The 23,360-nt window shown below is 35.1% G+C and overlaps 1 protein-coding gene across 1 annotated transcript in view; it reads right to left on the bottom strand.

Moving 5' to 3' along the window:
- Window positions 1-23,360, bottom strand: part of ASZ1 (ankyrin repeat, SAM and basic leucine zipper domain containing 1) — a 79,744-nt gene that overhangs the window by 15,161 nt on the left and 41,223 nt on the right. The window contains exons 5-7 of the mRNA XM_060156005.1: window positions 3,080-3,191; window positions 2,399-2,533; window positions 519-637 (exon numbers count right to left, since the gene is read on the bottom strand). Coding sequence (XP_060011988.1) covers window positions 519-637; window positions 2,399-2,533; window positions 3,080-3,191 — 366 coding nt within the window. The remainder of the gene's footprint in view (window positions 1-518; window positions 638-2,398; window positions 2,534-3,079; window positions 3,192-23,360) is intronic.

Here is a 23,360-nt window from a genome sequence, read left to right as displayed (position 1 = left end):
CAAGCGTCAGCTGTATTCCTTGTGAGCGGTCTGTACGTGAAAATCTCTTTAATTGTAGGAAGTAAAAATTTACTAACTATTTTAAATGTACGTAAGTAGAGGATAATGCTGTGGCCATGTACTGAACAACTGTGTTCAGGGGAAAAAACGTCTTTTTATTTTTAGCTTATAAAATCAGAAATCTGCTATAAAGAATTAGAGAGCAAGCTGCAATCTAGTTTGAACACTAACAAAAATATAATCTTAGAACCTTTTAGAAAAAAATTGTATTGTTGATATTTTATTTAAAGTAAAAAATTATTCTCATTACTGTTAGTACATGTATATCAAATTTTTCTAAAATTCTGGAGAACAAAGCACTTAAAATTCAGACATTTCTAAGTAATATTTTTAAATGCTTGTAAAAGTTTAAAATATATATTTTAAATAAGTCATCACATTTACTATAAGTAATAAAAAACATGCACAATTTTTACTCATTTATAGGTATTGTGTTGAACAGAAACATGCTACATTACCTAAATATGTGATCTTTATCAGAATCTGTTCTCAATAGTTTACAAATAGTCTCTTCTTTAGTTAGCTGTTGAAGCTTTCCTCCCCAAGGATTTAAAGTCAAGGAAAGAAAGTTGAAGATCTGAAAAAAGTTACAGTAAAAATTAAAGCAAGATAGTAATTAATATAATATTTTCAACAAGATATAAAACAAAACGAAAAATTCCATTTTGGTAAGTGAATCAGAAAGACTAAGTATTTTAAATACTTTTTTTTTTTTCTTTTGCGGTATGCAGGCCTCTCACTGTTGTGGCCTCTCCCGTTGCGGAGCACAGGCTCCGGACGCGCAGGCTCAGCGGCCATGGCTCACGGGCCCAGCCGCTCCGCGGCATGTGGGATCTTCCCAGACCGGGGCACGAACCTGTGTCCCCTGCATCGGCAGGCGGACTCTCAACCACTGCGGCACCAGGGAAGCCCTAAATACATTTTTATATAGAGAGAGTAAGAAGCACGACTAAGGTACACAAATCTCAACTGTACACCTTAAAGAGATGTGAAATTTCTTAGCTTTCAAACTTCTTAGTTCTTTTTAGCAAGCCAAGTTTAAGTCATATAATCAGCCAGGATACAAAATCAAATCTCACTTCAAGAAACACTTTATGACTCAAAATAATCTTTGATGTTCATAAATTTCTTAGTATGTCAAATTCACTGTCATCTACCCTAAATTTAATGATGCAGTATATTAATTAAAAGTTTTCAAATTTCCAAAGCTTAGTAGAAAAACTGTTAATTTCTTTTTAAAGTTTCACAGGGCTTCAGTGATTAGCATTTACACTAGAATAATTTTGGAAATGTAGATCTGAGTTATAAAATGATAGGCATGTTTATAGGCTGCTTAAAAATAGAGGAAGTGGGGCTTCCCTGGTGGCACAGTGGTTGAGAGTCCACCTGCCAATGCAGGGGACACGGGTTTGTGCCCCGGTCCGGGAGGATCCCACATGCCGCGGAGCGGCTGGGCCCATGAGCCATGGCCGCTGAGCCTGCGCGTCCGGAGCCTGTGCTCCGCAACGGGAGAGGCTACACAGTGAGAGGCCCACGTACCGCAAAAAAAAATAATAATAAAAAAATAGAGGAAGTTATTTTACATGCAACAAAACTGGCATGGTCTGAGTATTATATGATGGAACCTTTGGAATGTTACAAGTTTTCAAATTCAGAAACTCAGTTTTAGAAGATCTTGAACTATATAACTTAGATTTACAGTTGTACTATATTTGATCCTTGCTTAGAAATTACACACCTTTGGCTGAAGGCTTTAATATTCAGACCAAAAGTTTACATCAATAATTTAATGTATGGCAAATATTTATTACTGACTTTAAGATCTGAATGATTGTAAATCATATACCCAAGCGTGTTATCAATTTATTACATACCTTGTCAAATGTACAGAGGTAAATGTAGCTTAAAGGATTTAATTTTTAAATTGTTTAATATGTATTAATTAAAATTTTAAAACAATAGTTTAATTACATGTGCAAATTTTGAAATTTTACTGTCAATACACTAATTAATTTTTGAAAACCGGAACCAGTTGGAAATGTTTAAATAAACATTTAAAGTCTATTACAATTTTATTTCTAGATAATTTTATTTCTAGATAAGACTTTATTATCCCTTTATATAGTTTTTAAATTACCACATTATAAATTCCTCTTATTTAGTGAAAGATAAATATTCTAGTAATATAAAGTTTTCATTACCTGGCTGGAAGAAAATTACACATTGAAACATTTAATAATAGCCAGATATACTATTATTTTAGTAGTGAGTTCTAACAAAACAGAAGTTTTACAAACAATAATATAGGCTAAGAAAAATTAGTTTAATAACAGGATACCTCTAGATGTTTATTTCTTTTTGCAATCTCACTTGGTGTCTTTCCATCTTTGGTTTGTATCATTTTATTAGCTCCAAGTTCAAGCAACTTCAAAACTACATTTTTATGACCCTGATGTGCTGCCCATGTTAAAGCCTGTAAGTAGGGGGAAAAAAAGAAGACTGTTTAAAGAGAGGGAGTGTATATGACACAGAAGGGAAAACTTTTCAACAGTATTTATGGCACAATAAAAAAGTGAACATGGTTAATTAATGGAATGATGCAATCTCATCATTTCACAATAAAATGTAAACCTATTTCCAAAGTTGTAATTGCAAAGCAGACTGCCAGTGTTCACTGATTTTGTAAGACCAAATAATGTTTTACACAGACAAGTGATGTTATAGAATAAAACGATTTATCTGCCAATCACAGAACTGGTTTCTATAAAAAAGAATTCCATTTGTATTCCAGAATCCAGGCTTTGTAGTGTGTTACAATTTCTTGTGTCAAGGGTGAGGACCAAGAGAAACAGATAATTTCTTTTTTCCCATTTAAGCTGTTGCTTTTCTTCACTGAACAGCAATTACATCCCAGCCCTTCTATAATTTTTACTTCTTAAAAAACCTCCCTTGTGGACTACTGATAATAAGATATTAACATCCTAGAGATAAAAAGGAACACTGTACAATCGGTTCTCACAGTATAGCCATTCTCATCCCGGGTATTAACTTCTGCTCCATGAGCAACAAGGAGAGCAACAACCTGAGGGTGACCATTCCGTGCAGCATACATGATGGGAGTCATAAGTCTCCTACAGAGGAGGAAAAAAAGAAACTGTGTCAATGCTGCCCTTAACAGTTCTTCAAAGCCATGAAATTTACCATACATAATACCATCAGTGTTGTTTTGAAAGTAAAGAAACATGAAAGCTTTTCAGAAATCAGGGGATCTGAAAATCCAATTTTCCAGCAAATAAATAAATATAAGGGAGTTTACACTCTTAAAAGTATTGAATGCTTACACAGCACCCTCTAGTGAAGAAATGTGGGTTTTTTTAATTCTTGAATTTTATTTTATTTTTTTATACAGCAGATTCTTATTAGTCATCTATTTTATACACATCAGTGTATACATGTCAATCCCAATCGCCCAATTCATTCCACCACCACCACCAACGCCCCCGCCGCTTTCCCCCCTTAGTGTCCATACGTTTGTTCTCTACATCTGTGTCTCAGTTTCTGCTCTGCAAACTGGTTCATCTGTACCATTTTTCTAGGTTCCACATATATGCGTTAATATATGATATTTGTTTTTCTCTTTCTGACTTACTTCACTCTGTATGACAGTCACTAGATCCATCTGCGTCTCAACAAATGACCCAATTTCATTCCTTTTTATGGCTCAGTAATATTCCATTGTATATATGTACCACTTCTTCTTTATCCATTCGTCTGTTATGGGCATTTAGGCTGCTTCCATGACCTGGCTATTGTAAACAGTGCTGCAATGAACATTGGGGTGCATGTGTCTTTTGGAATTATGTTTTTTTCTCTGGGTATATGCCCAGTAGTGGGATTGCTGGATCATATGGTAGTTCAATTTTTAGTTTTTTAAGGAACCTCCATACTGTTCTCCATAGTGGCTGAATCAATTTACATTCCCACCAACCGTGCAAGAGGGTTCCCTTTTCTCTACACCCTCTCCAGCGTTTGCTGTTTGTAGATTTTCTGATGATGCCCATTCTTACTGGTGTGAGGTGATACCTCATTGTAGTTTTCATTTGCATTTCTCTAATAATTAGTGATGTTGAGCATCTTTTCATGTGCTTCTTGGCCATCTGTATGTCTTCTTTGGAGAAATGTCTATTTAGGTCTTCTGCCCATTTTTGGATTGGGTTGTTTGTTTTTTTAATATTGAGCTGCATGAGCTGTTTATATATTTTGGAGATTAATCCTTTGTCCGTTGATACATTTGCAAATATTTTCTCCCATTCTGAGGGTTGTCTTTTCGTCTTGTTTATGGTTTCCTTTGCTGTGCAAAAGCTTTTAAGTTTCATTAGATCCCATTTGTTTATTTTTGTTTTTATTTCCATGACTCTAGGAGGTGGATCAAAAAAGATCTTGCTGTGATTTATGTCAAGGAGTGTTGTTCCTATGTTTTCCTCTAAGAGTTTAATAGTGTGCGGTCTTACATTTAGGTCTCTAATCCATTTTGAGTTTATTTTTGTGTATGGTGTTAGGGAATGTTCTAATTTCATTCATTTACATGTAGCTGTCCAGTTTTCCCAGCACCACTTATTGAAGAGACTGTCTTTTCTCCATTGTATATCCTTGCCTCCTTTGTCATAGATTAGTTGACTATAGGTGCATGGGTTTATCTCTGGGCTTTCTATCTTGTTCCATTGATCTATGTTTTGGTTTTGTGCCAGTACCATACTGTCTCGATTACTGTAGCTTTGTAATATATTCTGAGGTTAGGGAGTCTGATTCCTCCAGCTCCGTTCTTTACCCTCAAGACTGCTTTGGCTATTTGGGGTCTTTTCTGTCTCCATAAAAAATTTAAGATTTTTTGTTCTAGTTCCGCAAAAAACACCATTGGTAATTTGATAGGGATTGCATTGAATCTGTAGATTGCTTTGGGTAGTATAGTCATTTTCACAATATTGGTTCTTCCAATCCAAGAACATGGTATATCTCTCCATCTGTTGGTATCATATTTAATTTATTTCATCAGTGTCTTATAGTTTTCTGCATACAAGTCTTTTGTCTCCCTAGATAGGTTTATTCCTAGGTATTTTATTCTTTTTGTTGCAATGGTAAATGGGAGTGTTTCCTTAATTTCTCTTTCAGGTTTTTCATCATTAGTGTATAGGAATGCAAGAGATTTCTGTGCATTAATTTTGTATCCTGCAACTTTACCAAATGCATTCTTTAGCTCTAGTAGTTTTCTGGTAGCATCTTTAGGATTCTCTATGTATAGTATCATGTTATCTGCAAACAATGACAGTTTTACTTCTTCTTTTCCAATTTGGATTCCTTTTATTTCTTTTTCTTCTCTGACTGCCGTGGCTAGGACTTCCAAAACTATGTTGAATAATAGTGTTGAGAGTGGCCATCCTTGTCTTGTTCCTGATTTTAGAGGAAATGCTTTCAGTTATTCACCATTGAGAATGATGTTTGCTGTGGGTTTGTCATATATGGCCTTTATTATGTTGAGGTAGGTTCCCTCTATGCCCACTTTCTGGCGAGCTTTTATCATAAATGGGTGTTGAATTTTGTCAGAAGCTTTTTCTGCATCTATTGAGATGATCACATAGTTTTTATTCTTCAGTTTGTTAACATGGTGTTTCACATTGATTAGTTTGCTATACTGAAGAATCCTTGCATCCCTGGGAAAAATCCCACTTGATCATGGTGTATGATCCTTTTGATGTGTTGTTGGATTCTGTTTGCTAGTATTTTGTTGAGGATTTTTGTCTATATTTATCAGTGATATTGGTCTGTAATTTCCTTTTTTTGTAGTGTCTTTGTCTGGTTTTGGTATCAGGGTGATGGTGGCCTCATAGAATGAGTTTGGGAGTGTTCCTTCCTCCACAGTTTTTTGGAAGAGTTTGAGAAGGATGGGTGTTAGCTCTTCTCTAAAGGTCTGGTACGATTCACCTGTAAAGCCATCTGGTACTGGACTTTTGTTTGTTGGAAGATTTTTAATCACAGTTTCAATTTCATTACTTGTGATTGGTCTGTTCATATTTTCTATTTCTTCCTGGTTCAGTCTTGGAAGGCTAAACCTTTCTAAGAATTTGTCCATTTCTTCCAGGTTGTCCATTTTATTGGCATAGAGTTGCTTGTAGTAGTCTCTTAGGATGCTTTGTATTTCTGCAGTGTCTGTTGTAACTTCTCCTTTTTCATTTCTAATTTTATTGATTTGAGTCCTCTCCCTCTTTTTCTTGATGATTCTGGCTAATGGTTGATCAATTTTGTTTATCTTCTCAAAGAACCAGCTTTTAGTTTTACTGATCTTTGCTATTGTTTTCTTTGTTTCTATTTCATTTATTTCTGCTCTGATTTTTATGATTTCTTTCCTTCTGCTAATCTTGGGTTTTGTTTGTTCTTCTTTCTCTAGTTCCTTTAGGTGTAAGGTTAGATTGTTTATTTGAGATTTTTCTTGTTTCTTGAGGTAGGCTTGTATAGCTATAAACTTCCCTCTTAGAACTGCTTTTGCTGCATCCCATAGGTTTTGGATCATCGTGTTTTCATTGTCATTTGTCTCTATGTATTTTTTGATTTCCTCAGTGATTTCTGGTTATTTAGTAATGTACTGTTTAGCCTCCATCTGTTTTTGTGTTGTACGTTTTTTTCCCTGTAATTCATTTCTAATCTCATAGCGTTGTGGTCGGAAAAGATGCTTGATACGATTTCAATTTTCTTAAATTTACTGAGGATTGATTTGTGACCCAAGATGTTATCTATCCTGGAGAATGTTCCATGAGCACTTGAGAAGAAAGTGTAATCTGCTGTTTTTGGATGGAATGTCCTATAAATATCAATTACATCTATCTGGTCTATTGTGTCATTTAAAGCTTCTGTTTCCTTATTTATTTTCATTTTGGATGATCTGTCCATTGGTGTAAGTAAGGGGTTAAAGTGCCCCAATATTACTGTGTTACTGTTGATTTCCTCTTTTATAGCTGTTATCAGTTACCTTATGTATTGAAGTGCTCCTATGTTGGGTTCATATATATTTATAATTATTATATCTTCTTCTTGGATTGACCCCTTGATCATTATGTAGTGTCCTTACTTGTCTCTTGTAACATTCTTTATTTTAAAGTCTATTTTATCTGATACGAGTATTTCTACTCCATCTTTCTTTTGATTCCATTTGCATGGAATATCTTTTTCCATCCCCTCACTTTAAGTCTGTATGTGTCCCTAGGTCTGAAGTGGGTCTCTTGTAGACAGCATATATATAGGTCTTGTTTTTGTATCCATTCAGCAAGCCTGTGTCTTTCAGTTGGAGCATTTAATCCATTCACTTTTAAGGTAATTATCGATATGTATGTTCCTATGACCATTTTCTTAATTGTTTTGGGTTTGTTTTTGTAGGTCCTTTTCTTCTCTTGTGTTTCCCACTTAGAGAAGTTCCTTTAGCATTTCTTGTAGAGCTGGTTTGGTGGTGCTGAATTGTCTTAGGTTTTGCTTGTCTGTAAAGCTTTTGATTCCTCCATCGAATTTGAATTAGATCCTTGCTGGGTAGAGTAATCTTGGTTGTAGGTTCTTCCCTTTCATCACTTTAAGTATATCATGCCTCTCCCTTCTAGCTTGTAGAGTTTCTGCTGAGAAATCAGCTGTTAACCTTATGGGAGTTCCCTTCTATGTTATTTGTCATTTTTCCCTTGCTGCTTTCAATATTTTTCTTTGTCTTTAATTTTTGCCAATTTGATTACTATGTGTCTTGGCGTGTTCCTCCTTGGGTTTATCCTGTATGGGACTCTCTGCATTTCCTGGACTTGGGTGGCTATTTCCTTTCCCATGTTAGGGAATTTTTCGACTATAATCTCTTCAAATATTTTCTCTGGTCCCTTCTCTCTCTGTTCTTCTTCTGGGACCCCTATAATGCGAATGTTGTTGTGTTTAATGTTGTCCCAGAGGTCTCTTAGGCTGTCTTCATTTCTTTTCATTCTTTTTTCTTTATTCTGTTCCACAGCAGTGAATTCCACCATTCTGTCTTCCAGGTCACTTATCCGTTCTTCTGCCTCAGTATTCTGCTATTGATTCCTTCTAGTGTAGTTTTCATTTCAGTTATTTTATTGTTCATCTCTGTTTGTTCTTTAATTCTTCTAGGTGTTTGTTAAACATTTCTTGCATCTTCTCCATCTTTGCCTCCATTCTTTTTCCGAGGTCCTGGATCATCTTCACTATCATTATTCTGAATTCTTTTTCTGGAAGGTTGCCTATCTGCACTTTATTTGTTTTTTTTTTCTGGGGTTTTATCTTGTTCCTTCATCTGGTACACAGCCCTCTGCCTTTTCATCTTGTCTATCTTTCTGTGAATGTGGTTTTTGTTCCACAGGCTGCAGGACTGTAGTTCTTCTTGCTTCTGCTGTCTGCCCTCTGTTGGATGAGGCTATGTAAGAGGCTTGTGCAAGTTTTCTGATGGGAGGGACTGGTGGTGGGTATAGTGGACTGTAGAAATGTGTTTTTGAAAAATCATGAAAGAAGTTATGCTTTCTAATATGACGTTTCATTAATTTACCTATCTACATAGAAAAACATCAGAGTACCTCACTGTGCTTGTGCTGGGAAAATAGTGATGAATGACACAAACAAGCCCCCTATCCTCTCAAAATTGCTCATACTAAATAATTGTTACATTTTTAAAATTTACCCTTTATCTAGTAAAAATATAAGTTTAAAACTCTTATTTCTTAATGTGTTCTACTATGATTCTACTTAGTAATGTAACACATAGTAATGTGTTCTACTATGATTCTACTTTAGGACTGAACACATTATTTCTTAATGTGTTCTACTATGATTCTACTTTAGGACTGAAAGAATTTTACCCTGACTTGGAGGCTTACTTTAATCAAGAAAGACATCCAGTCCAATAGTTTAGCCAGAGACTATGTTCTGGGAGACCACAGTAGTTTCCTCTAGTGTATCATTTCCCAAAATTAGAGATTCAACCCCTCTACTCCTAGAAGTCAGCTTCTGGACCTAATTACAAAGGACACCAGAAAGATTCTATTAGTTCCACTTGGGCTGAACTTAGTATCATGGTCTGTTTTAAAGGAGATCTGGGATTCTGGGCTCAATCTTCCTGAGTCACCTCAAATATCTGATTTATATACAAAGACCTTTGTAAAATAACAACAAATTAAATAATTTCAGAATTCTCTGTTTTGACCTCATTAAGGTAGCTTGTCTTGGCTACTCACATTACATACACAACACAGAAACAGAATACTTCTCTGTAAGGTTTGTTAACATGAGGTATATCATCTGGTCACTTCACACCAATGTTTTTAGCACAAAAAGCTTTACACATTTATCTGTTCCTTCTATTTCAATCTTTTATTAGAAATTACAATTTCAATCTTTTATTAGAAATTATATGCTAAGGTATGTCAAGTACTGCCTCTTCTACCTTGAATACCTCCTACACAGTTGCTTCATTAGACAATCTTTATGAAGTGAAGAGTGAAGTTCTGGATAGCTTAAGCAAATAGGGAAAATACATACAATAGGACAAAGCTGTCTGAGTCAACTGATCATGCAAATTCTTCCCTAAGTCAAAATCAGACGTCTTGATGCTTCTCCTCCACCCCACCTCCCCCACAACAGCTCAAATCTGCTCCTTCCAAGCTTCCCTATTTCAAAAAGCTTCCATTAAAAAAAAAAAAAAAAAAAGCTTCCATTAACCAAATAACTCAGGCCTAAGACTAAGCACCATTCATGACTTTTCTCCACCTCTCCATATAGAAGTCATCAGAAGGCCCTATTGGCTCTATTTTCATCATATTTAAAAAAAAAAATTTTTTTTTGATCTGGACCATTTTTAAAGTCTTTATTGAATTTTTTATAATATTGCTTCTGTTTCATGCCTTGGATTTTTGGCCACGAGGCATGTGGGATCCTAGCTCCCGGACCAGGGATCGAACCCACACCCCCTGCATTGGAAGGTGAGGTCCCAACTGCTAGACCTCCAGGGAAGTCCCTCATATTTTGAATCTAACCACTTCTCACAACCTTGTTAGCCACAGTAAGCAGTTCAAACCATCATTATATTTCTCTGATTTATAGTTTTGTAACAGCCTCATAACTGCTCTCCATGCTTCTACTCTGGCCACTTACAGTTTATTCTTTTTGGAAATGCCAAGTTCTTCCCCTTGCCGAGACTGTGCAAGTGCTATTCCCTCCACCTTTCCCTAGACCTTCATATTGTGCACTCCTTCATCTTAATCAGAAAAGGTAACATGAAAGTGTGAGTGTCCCATTTGCTGGAAACTTATTACTGAAAATCATAAGTGAAATTTCCTAAATCTGTACTGAAATCTGTTCTGAAATTGTACTGAAAATTGAGGTTCTTCTAAGTATCAATTTCTCTTAGAATCTCAGAAACCAGCAGGGATATAATTTTCAGTCTGTAAATTCACATGGACATAAAATGGCTTCTTAGAGATGCTTATTTCATCCTAGATAATAAAACTACTAGACTAGTATAGTTTGCTGACTAAGAGGCTTCAGATCACTACTGGAAAATGTGTTATAAAAAACACTGCATTGGCTTCTAACTTCTAAGAAAAGTTGAATTTACTGAATGCAACAGCAAACTCCTATAAAAGTGTCTAGATTACCTAGACGGTGTATTACTCATCTTCTTATAAACTCATAAGGCAACTGCTAACAGCTATAAAAGAGGAAAACAACAGTAACACAATAATACTGGGGCACTTTAACCCCTTACTTACACCAATGGACAATCTTATAGACTCTTATAAACAATTTTATAAACTTTTCAGGGAAGTTATGAAACTTTAAAATAACTGGTTTACTCAGGTGACGTGGTAACTCTGTGCTACTGATAACTTTACTTTCAATATTAATTTCCATCTTATTTATTTCCTGTGATTTAATATAAAGAATTATTTACTTCCCATTCTCTCTTTAAATCACTGCAATTTTGTTCTGCCTGCTCCTTCTAACACACAACTGCTTTGGCAAAGGTCAGGAGTTACTTGGACTCCTTTTATTTTTCTAGCACTTAAAGGTATGTATTTCAGAGGCTTCTGTCCTCAATACTCTTCCCTTTTCACTACATAAACACCATACCTGTATGATCTCACCCACTCTCATGACTATTGTTAAAACACTGATGGCTGCTGAGTCTTTATCTCTAGCCCAGGCCTTGCTCCTGAGCTCCGGATCATAACTGTCACTTCTACCTGGGTACCCCAACAAAACTCAAGATCAACACATACCCAAATCTTAAGTCACCATCTTCCCGCTAACACACAATACTCTCTGTTATTACCTATCTCTGTGAACAGCATCAGAGTCCAAGCATGGCCCAACCCAGAAACCTGGAATTTATCCATGACTCCTTGTGCCTTCATGTCTAAGCCAGCACTCCTGCCAGTGTTACCTCCTTCCCATCATTTGCATCTGTACTTTACACTCTCCTCCTTCTTCCTTGTGTTCAAGCCCTCATCATTTCTTACATGGATCACTGCATGCAACAGCATAACTAGCCTCCTTGTCTCCAGTCTTTCCTCCACATCTGTAAATCTCATCAAATCAATTCACTGTTTAAAGTTTTCAAGGTTACACCTATGAGAATCTTCCTGATAAGTCCTCTGTCTACCTCTCTACCATTTCAGCACCTGCAATCCTACTCCATCCTATTAAGAGATTTCAGTCATATCTGCAGGTATGAATTTGCCTCTCTCCTCTGAATGTCCTATTTTCAGAGTACTTTCTGGTTGAAATGTCTTTTCACTTTTCTCTTCAACACATGTATTCATAATCTACCTCTGGGGTTTTATCTTAGAAGCCAACATGTCCCCCAATTTTTTGATGCCCCATCTCATCTTAGATAGCAATTCCCCTCTTCTCTATGTTCTCATAGCACTCTGTACTTATTTTTGTCAGTTCACCTTTCAGGCCAAAATGTATTTGTTCAATTCATCTAGTTTCTCAACCAGATTATCAGTTCTTTGAGGATAATGATCCTGACCTGCCTCTATATCCACCCCCCACAACCCATGCGGTGACTAGTATAATGCTCTATTCTGTGTTTTGTGTCATGCGTACATTTAACACAGGCAGGGTTTTCTCCTTATCTATTACATCATCACATGTCTACTGATTGTGTTAGTCAATGCATCTGTATCCTTACTCTATATCCTTAGATTTGCCTAATGAGGGATACATGTTGAAATTTCCCGCCATAATTGTATTTTGATCTACTTCTCCCAGAATTTTAATGGGTTTCGATTTATGGATTTAGTAGCCATGTAGTTTAGAGTGTACAGGTTTGTGCTTGTTATATTTTCATTGATTTTGCCTTTTTTTCATAGTATAAAGTTCTTTATTCTGTGTATTGCATTTAATAGTAGTAATATCTGATATTGATAATCCTAATTTCTACGGGTTTACCTTTACCTGTAAAGGGATTTTTTAAAAAATTTTAATTTATTTTTGGCTGCATTGGGTCTTCGTTGCTATGTGCAGGCTTTCCCTAGTTGCGGCGAGCGGGGGCTACTCTTCCTTTCGGAGCGCAGGCTTCTCATTGTGGTGGCCTCTCTTGTTGCGGAGCACGGGCTCTAGGGCGCACGGGCTTCAGCAGTTGTGGCTCATGGGCTCTAGAGTGCAGGCTCAGTAGTTGTGGTGCACAGGCTTAGCTGTTCCACGGCATGTGGGATCTTCCCGGACCAGGGCTCAAACCTGTGTTCCCTGCATTGGCAGGCGGATTCTTAACCACTGTGCCACCAGGGAAGTCCCTGTAAAGGGATTTTTCATACCTCTTTTACTTCAAATTTTCTTGTAATAGCGTTTAGCTGTTTTTTGTTTTTTAAATCAGTATCTCAGTTGAAAAATTCAGTCCATTCTCATTTAGCATAATGACTGATATAATTGACAGTATTTCTTCTCTTTTGTTTTTGTTGGTGCAACAAAACTGCCATTCACTACATTTTTTCCCCGTGAAAATCTGATGATTCTGATTTGCCTTTTTTTTTAAAAAAGATGCCATTAAACATTACCCTGTTTCTCTGCTCTTAGCAAAACACATATGACTCTCCTATAGGTAAGCAAGGTAAGACCTATTTCTCCTAATGAGACTTACGGTTTCCGCCTCCACCATGCCACATTCTCCCTGTTTACACTCAAATAGGATAAGACCTTTTGAATACTCTTAGCTCCCTTTCTTCTCTTAGGTGTCCCCCAACTCTCTGCAAACTATAGCTCTTAGATTTTGTTGGCATAATTTAATATTTATTAGAATTTTACTTGCATTTTGTCTTGTCTGTTTCCAGAATCCTTATTTAGCACTCATATTTCACATTCCCAGTCTAATATAATCCATTAAATACACGTTTATCTAAGTTCATCCCTCTTCACTGCTTTCTCTTCACCCTCCTCCTTCATGAGGTCTCTGGTTCTTTTTGGTTTGGTTAGTCTTTCCTCAGCTGGGGTGCTTGGGTAATGTATTTTCTGAGTTCCTGCATATCCTTGACCATCTTTCTTTCACCCTGACAGGCTTAGCTTGGTTGAGAATAAGATCTTTAGGTTGCAGGCCTTTGTCTAAATGAAAATATAATTTCATTTTTTTTCTAGTTTCAGCTGTGCACATGGGAAATCTGATGTCACTCTAATCTTTTTACTTTCCTTTGTTAAACACTTAATTCTTTCCGCCTGGAAACTTGTAAAAATTTCCTCTTTGTTTTTAGAGTTTACACATTTTAACCAGAATTTACGCCTAGGAGTGTCTTCCCCCACCCCCCCCCCCATCAGTCCAAACTAAAGTTCAGGAACTTTTCCAAAATGCAGTCTTTTTTTTTTTTTTTTTTTTTTTGACATTCAGTCTTGATAGAGTTTTTCAGCTTAGGAACCATTTCTTTTTTCTAGAATGTGTTTATTATTACCAATCTTCCATGTTCCTTTTTCTTCCCTGAATTTTGGATTCAAACACAACATTTTTTTAAGTTCCAAGAGATCTTTCTTCATGCTGCATTTAGATCTCATGTGCTCTTAATTTTTAATTCAGGTTTTTGCCTTTCTCTGTCAGCAATTTTATTGTACTAGGCAAATATTTTAGTTGTCAGTCTTTTCTCTACCTGCTGGGAAGTTTTTTATTTCCTATTGCCTCTTTAGGGCTCAGGTCCCATACCTGTAATATTCTTAATGGCAGAAATCCTTACAGATTTTGAAAATCAAAGAAGTTGCTTATGCAATGGGTCTATAGTTTAAGGGCAGGCTGTTAGCTCCCTCCAGAAGTACCTTGAGAATTCTCTCAGCTTTCCTATCTTCCTGAACTTGCCCAACCTCATGAACAGAGACAACTCAGCCCATTTGTTTAGCTCCAAGTCTTTAAGAGTCTGGAAACCTAAGGCATTCATGCCAGATCAGCTTTACCTCAGGTCCACAGATCTCCTAATGTCAAACTTTTGCAGGATCAGCTGCTCTCCACCTAGGCTTATGCCTGATAATTTCCTACCCTTGGGGAAAAGAGTTTGTCTGTTTTGCAGGCATAGGAACAAAAGCCTGAATCCTTATCAACACCCAGCTCCCTTAAGGTCTCAGCAGCCCAAGGTCTGGGAAAGGCATAGCTTGGAGTTGAGAACACAGAGGATGAGAATGATGTTCTGGTAGCCAAGTTCCCAGATATGCTGTGTCATGTTTATAAGGGCCATTGCCAATCCAACATATATTCATCCATATTTTCATCTAGTAATTTTTTATTAAGCATCTGTGTGACTTTTTTTTAATATTTAAATATTTTGAGGCATATGAAGTAACTTTTGTGTGAGGTTGGAACTCAGCATTTTTTTATCCCTCTCCCACCCCCTCCCCCTTGGCAACCACCAATCCATTCACTCTGTTCATGATTCTGTTTCTGTTTCACAGATAGGTTCATTTGTGTCATATTTTAGATTCCACATATAAGTGATATCATACGGTATTTGTCTTTCTCTTTCTGACTTACTTCACTTAGTATGATAATCTCTAGGACCACCCATGTTGCTGCAAATGGCATTATTTTATTCTTTTTTTATGGCTGAGTGGTATTCCATTGTATATATGTTCCACATCTTCTTTATCCATTCATCTGTTGATAGACATTTAGGTTGTTTCCATGTCTTGGCTGTTATGAATAGTGCTGCTATGAACATAGGGGTACATGTATATTTTTGGATTAGAGTTTTGTCTGGATATATGCCCAGGAGTGGGATTGCTGGATTTTATGGTAATTGTATTTTCAGTTTTCTGAGGAACCTCCTTTCTGATTTGCCACAGTGGCTGCACCAACTTACATTCCCACCAACAGTGTAGGAGGGTTCCCTTTTCTCGACATCCTCTACAGTATTTGTTATTTGTAGACTTTTTAATGATCACCATTCTGACCAGAGTGAGGTGGTACCTCATTGTAGTTTTGACAAATTTCTCTAATAATTAGCAATGTTGAGCATTTTTTCATGTGCCACTTGGAGAAATGTCTCTTTAAGTCTCCTGCCCATTTTTCAATTGGGTTGTTTGTTTTTTTGTTGTTGTTGAGTTGTATGAGCTGTTTGTATTATTTTGGAAATTAAGCCCTTGTCAGTTGCATTATTTGCAAATATTTTCTCCCATTCTGTATGTTGTCCTTTCGTTTTATGGTTTCCTTTGCTGTGCAAAAGCTTGTAAATTTGATTAGGTCCCATTTGTTTATTTTTGTTTTTATTTCTATTGCCTTGGGAAACTGACCTAAGAAAACACTGGTACAAGTTATGTCAGAGAATGTTATGCCTGTGATCTCTTCTGGGAGTTTTATGGTGTTATGCCGTATGTTTAAATCTTTAAGCCATTTTGAGTTAATTTTTGTGTATGGTGTGAGGGTGTGTCCTAACTTCGTTGATTTACATGCAGGTGTCCAACTTTCCCAACACAACTTGCAGAAGAGACTGTCTTTTTCCCATTGTGTATTCTTGCCTTCTTTGTCGGAGATTAATTGACCATAGGTGTATGGGTTTATTTCTGGGCTCTCTATTCTGTTCTACTGATCCATATGTCTGTTTTTGTGCCAATACCACGCTGTTTTGATTACTGTAGCTTTGTAGTACTGTCTGAAGTCTGGGATCGTTATGCCTCCTGCTTTCTTCTTTTTCCTCAGGATTGCTTTGGCAATTCTGGATCTTTTATGGTTCCATATGAATTTTAGGATTATTTGTTCTAGTTCTGTGAAAAATGTCATAGGTAATTTGATAGAAATCACATTAAATCTGCAGATTGCTTTGGGTAGTATGGCCATTTTAACAGTATTAAGTCTTCCAATCCAAGAGTATGGGCTATTTTTCCATTTCTTTGAATCATCTTCAGTTTCCTTTACTGTTTTATAGTTCTCAGCATATAAGTCTTTCACCTTCTTGATCAGGTTTATTCCTAAGTGTTTTATTCTGGGGGTACAATTTTAAAAGTTATTTTTTTTTACATTCCCTTTCTGATATTTCATTGTTGGTATAAAGAAATGCAAGTGATTTCTGTATGTTAATCTTGCATCCTGCTACCTTGCTGAATATGTTTATCAGTTCTAGTAGTTTTTGTGTGGTCTTTAGGGTTTTCTATATAGAGTATCATATCATCTGCATATAATGACAATTTTACCTCTTCCCTTCCAATGTGGATATCTTTTATTTCTTTTTCTTGTCTGATTGTTGTGACTAGGACTTCCAATACTATGTTGAATAGAAGAGGTGAGAGTGGGCATCCTTATCTTGTTCCAGATTTTAGTGGGAAGGCTTTCAGCTTTTCACCATTGAGTGTTATATTGGCTGTGGGGAACCCAGCATTTTTTACTCCTTCAAATAGCAATCCAAATCCCCAGCACTAAAATGATGATCCATTTTCCCCTGCTAGTTTGAAATGCCACATTAATCATATATAATAATTTCATGTATTCTTGGATTTCATCCTAGATTTTCTTTTCTGTTTTACTTTTAGCAATCAGCAATTGAGAGCTTTCCACCAATACCACACAGTTTAATTATTGTGATTTATTTATTTTTTAACATCTTTATTGAAGTATAATTGCTTTACAATGTTGTGTTAGTTTCTGCTGTAAAACAAAGTGAATCAGCTATATGTATACATATATCCCCATATCCCCTCCCTCTTGCGTCTCCCTCCCACCCTCCCTATCCCACTCCTCTAGGTGGTCACAAAGCACTGAGCTGATCTCCCTGTGCTATGCGGCTGCTTCCCACTAGCTATCTATTTTACATTTGGTAGTGTATATATGTCCATGCCACTCTCTCATTTTGTCCCAGCTTACCCTTCCCCCCCCATCCCCGTGTCCTCAAGTCCATTCTCTAGTAGGTCTGCGTCTTTATTCCTGTCTTGCCCCTAGGTTCTTCATAACTTTTTTTATTTTTAGATTCCATATATATGTGTTAGCATACGGTATTTGTTTTCCTCTCTCTGACTTACTTCACTCTGTATGACAGACTCTAGGTCACTCCACCTCACTACAAACAACTCAATTTTGTTTCTTTTTATGGCTGAGTAATATTCCATTGTATATAAGTGCCACATCTTCTTTATCCATTCATCTGCTGATGGACACTTAGGGTGATTTACTTTTGACATAAGGCAAATTATATATCGTAACTCTTCTTTTAAAAAAGATGTATTGATTTTTTTAAATTACTTAATTCACACATATGTAGTAATACTTTTCCCTTAGAATACTACTGATAATCACTGATAAGAGCTGGGTATCGTTCCCGATCTTAGCAAACAAAAAAAGCAAATTTTATGTATATAAACATATGTGTGCAGAAAAAGAAGACATTTGAAAATATAAATAATACCATGCTATTTATGCAATGTCTTGCCAATAAATGAATTGAAAACCCTTTAAGTTCCCTTTGAATATTACTTTGTCTGAATCACACAGGTTTTGATACCAAGGCTTTAATTGTTGTTCAATTCTAAGTTTTACCACTTTTCTTTTCAGTTCCTCTTTAACCCAGAAGTTACTAAAATGTATAATTTAAATACCCAGTTTTATGCATTGAGGAGGCTTTTGGTTGTTAAATTCTAAATTCATTACATTGTAGTTAGTGAAAGTGTTCTATAAGACATCACTTTTTAAAAAGGAATTTATTAAAGCTTCCTTTATGGCCTAGAACATAACCGTATTTTAAAAACAATCCATGTATAGTTGAAAAGAATTTATATATATAAATTATGTTAGTATCAGAATTCTAAATAAATATCAGTTAGATACACTTTTTAAGTGTTATTTGAACCTCCTATACCTTTAATTTTTGTCTAATACATTTATACTAAAGTCTTCAAATATAATTATAGATTTTCCATTTCTTTTTCAGTTCTATAATTTTCATTTTATATATTTTAAAGCCTTTTATATTAAAACTATCTTGTTAAATTTTTGCTTTTATCAAAATGAACACTTCCTCTTTGTTCCCTTAAATAACTTATTACCCCAGAGGGTTTTTTGTTTTGTTTTGTTTTGTCTTGGTATCTACCAGGTATGAGTACTTTCTAAATGAACAACATTTTCTTATCATTTTATTTTCAACCATTATTATTGTATTTTAGTTGTGATTTTATTGGATTTTGGTTTTAGCCATATGTGAGTTACTATATTTTAATCAGTGAGCTTTACCAATGTTTTCTTTTTTATTAATACGGTTAGACTTATTTCTGACATTATATTTTTGCAGTTTTTATTTATCATGCTTCCATGGTAAATATATGCATTTATGTCTCCTTTTTAGTCTTGTTAGACTGATCAAGTTCTATTTATTCTATCCACCCTATACCTCCCCCCACCCCGCCCCTTTATCTAAAAGCTTGTAATGTCCTTCTTTTCTTCTAGGACAACAGTCCCTCCTTATCCACAGGGGATGTGTTCTAAAACCCCCAGTGGGTGCCTGAACCACAGACAGTACCAAACCCTATATATACTATGTTTTTTTCCTATACTAACAGAAAAAACGGGTAGCATAAACAGTGTGGATACGCAGGACAAAGGGATGATTCATGTCCTGGGTGAGACAGCAAGGGATTTAATAACATTACACAGAATGGCATGCAATTTAAAACTTATGAATTGTTTACTTCTGAAATTTTCCATTTAATATTTTCAGACTGCAGTTGACTGTGGGTAAGTGAAACCACAGAAAGCAAAACAGCAGATAAGGAGGGGGGAACTACTGTGCTTACTTTTAAATCCTTTTCACCACCTTCCTAACACCCTTCACCTTACCATTCAACAAAAACTAAAGTTAATCAATAACTTTGGTCTCATCTGAAGAGAGAAGTTTACTTTTATTTTGCTTCATTCTTTCCTCAGCCACCCAAATTCCAAACTTGATATCATGGAAATTTAGTATAACATTGTCTTATAATCACATACTCTCTCTCTCTCTGTTTTTTTTTTTTTTTACAGCCAGTAGTTATTTAGATTTACCAATATGCTTACTAATTTCTTTGTTCAACATTATACCTTGCATCCCATTGCCTCTGGGTTTATTTTTCTTTTTGTAGCAAACTTTTTAGATGTTATTTTTAAGTCAGTTGAATAGCAGTTCTTGACTGGGAACACTTTTCTATCAAATATGTGGGAGGTATTTTAGTTTATCAAAATGACTGCACAGAGCTTTTGGCATTTAATGGGTGAGGGCGAGGGTTGCTAAATATCTTGCAATACACAGTACAATCTCATTCAAAATGTCAGTTGTACCTATGCTGAAGATGATAACTTTAAGTTCTTGTATATATGAAAATGTCTTTATTTTGCCTTCACTCTTGAATGACAGAATGGCTAAACACAGAAGTACAGTTCAAAGTTTACTCCTCAGACCATTTGTCTTCTTCCATATATAGTTGTTATTAAGAAGTCTAATGTCAGATGGTCATTTCTTGATAGGAATTGTCTTGATAAATTGTCTTTTCTATAGGTAACTTTTAGGAATTTTGCCTTTATTCTTGATATTTGGAAGGTTATTGTGATGTGCCTTTATATTTTAATTTTAAAGTAAAATATATGTTATATATCTTTATCACTTTGTATGTATAAATTTTATTTTGCACTTGGTAGATCTTTCAATCCTAAGGACTTGTGTGTTCAGTTTAGGAACATTCTTGGACATTATTGCTTCAAATACAGTCTATCTTCCATTTTCTCCTTCTGGAACTCTTATTAGACAAATGTTATAACTTCTGGCGAGGTTCTCCATGTCTCTTACCTTTTCCTTTGTAACTCTTTGTGTTGTATATTCCAGGAGATTTCCTCACATCTATCTTCCAGTCCACTCACTAGCTCTTCAATTGAGTCCCATCTGCTATTCTTTACACGTACTTAGGTTTAATATTCAATAATAGTTTCTTTTTTCATAATGCACTCTACTTGTTTCATAATTCCTGTTTGTTATGTTGTGGAAGCAAATCCTTCTTTTATTGCTTAGAGGAATACAGTCCTTTTTAGATTCTTCTGTTTTTTCTACTTTATCTAGTCTAAGACACCTTTTGTTGGATTTGTTGCCCTTGTTTTGTGATGCTTACATTCTCTAGGTTTTGGTGATCTGTGGTTATGCACCCATCTTCTGGCCTGTAAAGACCCCTCAAGCATGGAAAACTCAAGCCAGCAACCCTGGCCTGGACTATCAGTAATGCAGTTCTTAGGCATTGCCAGAGAGGGTTCCCATTTGTTTCTTTCTTTACTCTTTTTCCATCCCAGAAATAACTCCTTTTCTTGTTTCTTGTTTCTTTTTCCATCCCAGAAATAACTCCCTTTCTTGTTTCAAATAGAAGTTTATTAAAACTTTAAGGATGTCTAAAGTTTGCTGCGGAAGGGCAAAACTTTAGCATATGTTCAGTTTAACATCTTGAAGTCATAAACCTATTTTTCAGAAAATTCCTGGTCTTTTCTGGGTCATGTTTTTCTTTCAGAATTTTTAGAACCATCTCATCAAATTAAAACAATTCCCTTGGCACTCTAAATAAGATGTTTAATTTTACAAACTAATTTAGATAAAAAACAAATGTCTTTTTTTAATGCTGAGTCATCCCAGCCAAGAACATGACATGTCTATTTATTCAATCTCCTTTTGTTTTAGTCAGTATAGTTTTAAACTTCTCTTCATTTGTATCCTTCACATTTCTTTTACATTTACCTTTGGAAATTTATGGGGTTTTGCTCTTGAAACTGGGATCTATAACCTAAATGTATTCTCAAGCTGGCTATTATTTGTAAATTGGAAACCAATTTAATTTTGCATATTAGTTAAAAGAAAGCTATCTCACTTTATGATTACTATTTCTAACAGTTACTGAGTTCATACTTGGGTTTATCAAGCATATATTCATATAATCTAAAATATAAATTTGTCCCCTCTTTCCTAATAAAAAAGGCCTAATAGTTTGATCCAAGGTAACATAATACAGTGGTTTAGAAGAGTAATTGGCTGTTTTTTTTCTGTAAAGGACAAGAAAATAAATATTTTAGGCTTAATGGGGCATACACGGCTGTGTCATAACCACTCAACTCTGCTACGGTAGCACACAGTAGCCGTAGACAATACATAAGGAATGAGCATGGCTCTGTTCCAATCACACTTTAAAGGTTTGCAAAAATCCTAGCTTAGAGTATAAGAAGTATACTTATAAGTGTAAGTCAGTCAGTCTGCCTAAGTTAAAATCTAGTCCTCAGTATTTATTGGCCATGTAACCTTAGGCAAGTTTGTTAAACTCTCATTGCCTCAGTTTCCACAACTTTATATGGGCATAATAATAATTTCTGCATTTGTGGTACTTATTTGTGATATTATCATAATATGTGGTAAAGAAATAATAATGTTCAATAATTAGAATAATACTAGGCATAAAATAAATGCTCTGTCATTATTAGCTATTTTTATTATTATTTGTGTCTCTTGTTTTTTTCTCTTACATAACTAAATTGCCTTATAGTTCCCAAAACAATGTAAGAGAAAAAGAGCTTATAGTAAGCATCCTTATTTTGTTCTTGACATTAATGCAAATGCTGTTAGTGTTTCTCTGATAAGGATATGACTTGTTTGGGGTTCAGATATATGTGTATGAAATAAAGAACTATTCACCTAATCAAATTTTACTAAGGTTACAAAAATCAGAATAAGAGTTTAACTTCTATAAAAACACCTTTCTGGCATCTATTATAATGATAACCTCCTTTTAAAAAAGCTCTTGACATATTTATAAAATTTATTTCCCTAATATTGAACTATTTTCCTTTGAAATAGAAATTCTAACATGAATCCCATTTGATTATTGTATATTACTCATTTATTTTGCAGATAACATTCACCCCACTGATACTTCATTAAGGGATTTTTGTATTTATAGTCATAACTGAGATTGATTTATAAAGTTTGTTGGACTGGATAACTTTTTTTTACTCCATTTCAAAATTAGAATTACGTTTGCTTTATAAAAAAGAACTGAAAGGCTTCTCTCTCTCCCTTCTTTTATACTCTGGAACTCCTCAAATTGTACTAGTGTAATCTATTCCTTGGAAGTTTAAAAGAAATGACCTTTAAACTCTCTGAGTCCAGGACTTTTTTTGGAAGTTGGCTTTATGACAATTTTTCTCAAAAGACAGATAAAAATCACAACATAAAAATTAAGAAAAACAACAACCAAAAACAGCATAAATTTAAAAAAACAAACTAGAAATAGCATCTTCAACACATGTAACAATAAAAATCTAAGAGATCCAATATACAAAAAGGTCTTATAAATCAGTAAGACGCACGTAGACCACCAACTAGAAAACTGGTCAAAAAAGGTCAAACGCAATTAATAGAAATACATATAAGCCACTAACAAAAATGTGGAAGACTAATCAATTAAGTATTATTGAAGAGCATGCAAACTAAAATGAAGTATTATTTACAAATCAGATTAGAAATTCAGAATACCAAATACCTGGTGATATCACTGTGTGGGTTCTTTCAAATACTGTGGGAGGTAATCTAAAGTGATTCCACTTTTTCAGAAAACAATTTGGCAGCATCTATCACAATTCTAAATATACATATATGAGTCAGAAACTCCACTTTACTAATGTATTCTATAGAAAACCTACCCAAGTTGCCAGAGATGTTCACTGTAGCATTTTTTGTAATATTAAAAAACTGAAAACAATCCAAACGTTCTTCAATAAAATATTAGGTTAATTAATGATACCATATCCATAGAGTGGAACATTATGC

The sequence above is a fragment of the Lagenorhynchus albirostris genome, chromosome 8 (genome assembly GCF_949774975.1).
Source record: "Lagenorhynchus albirostris chromosome 8, mLagAlb1.1, whole genome shotgun sequence".
In the NCBI taxonomy this organism is placed as follows: Eukaryota; Metazoa; Chordata; class Mammalia; order Artiodactyla; family Delphinidae; genus Lagenorhynchus; species Lagenorhynchus albirostris.
Note: the sequence above shows the minus strand (reverse complement) of the source record. Positions and strands in the feature narration are given on the sequence as shown.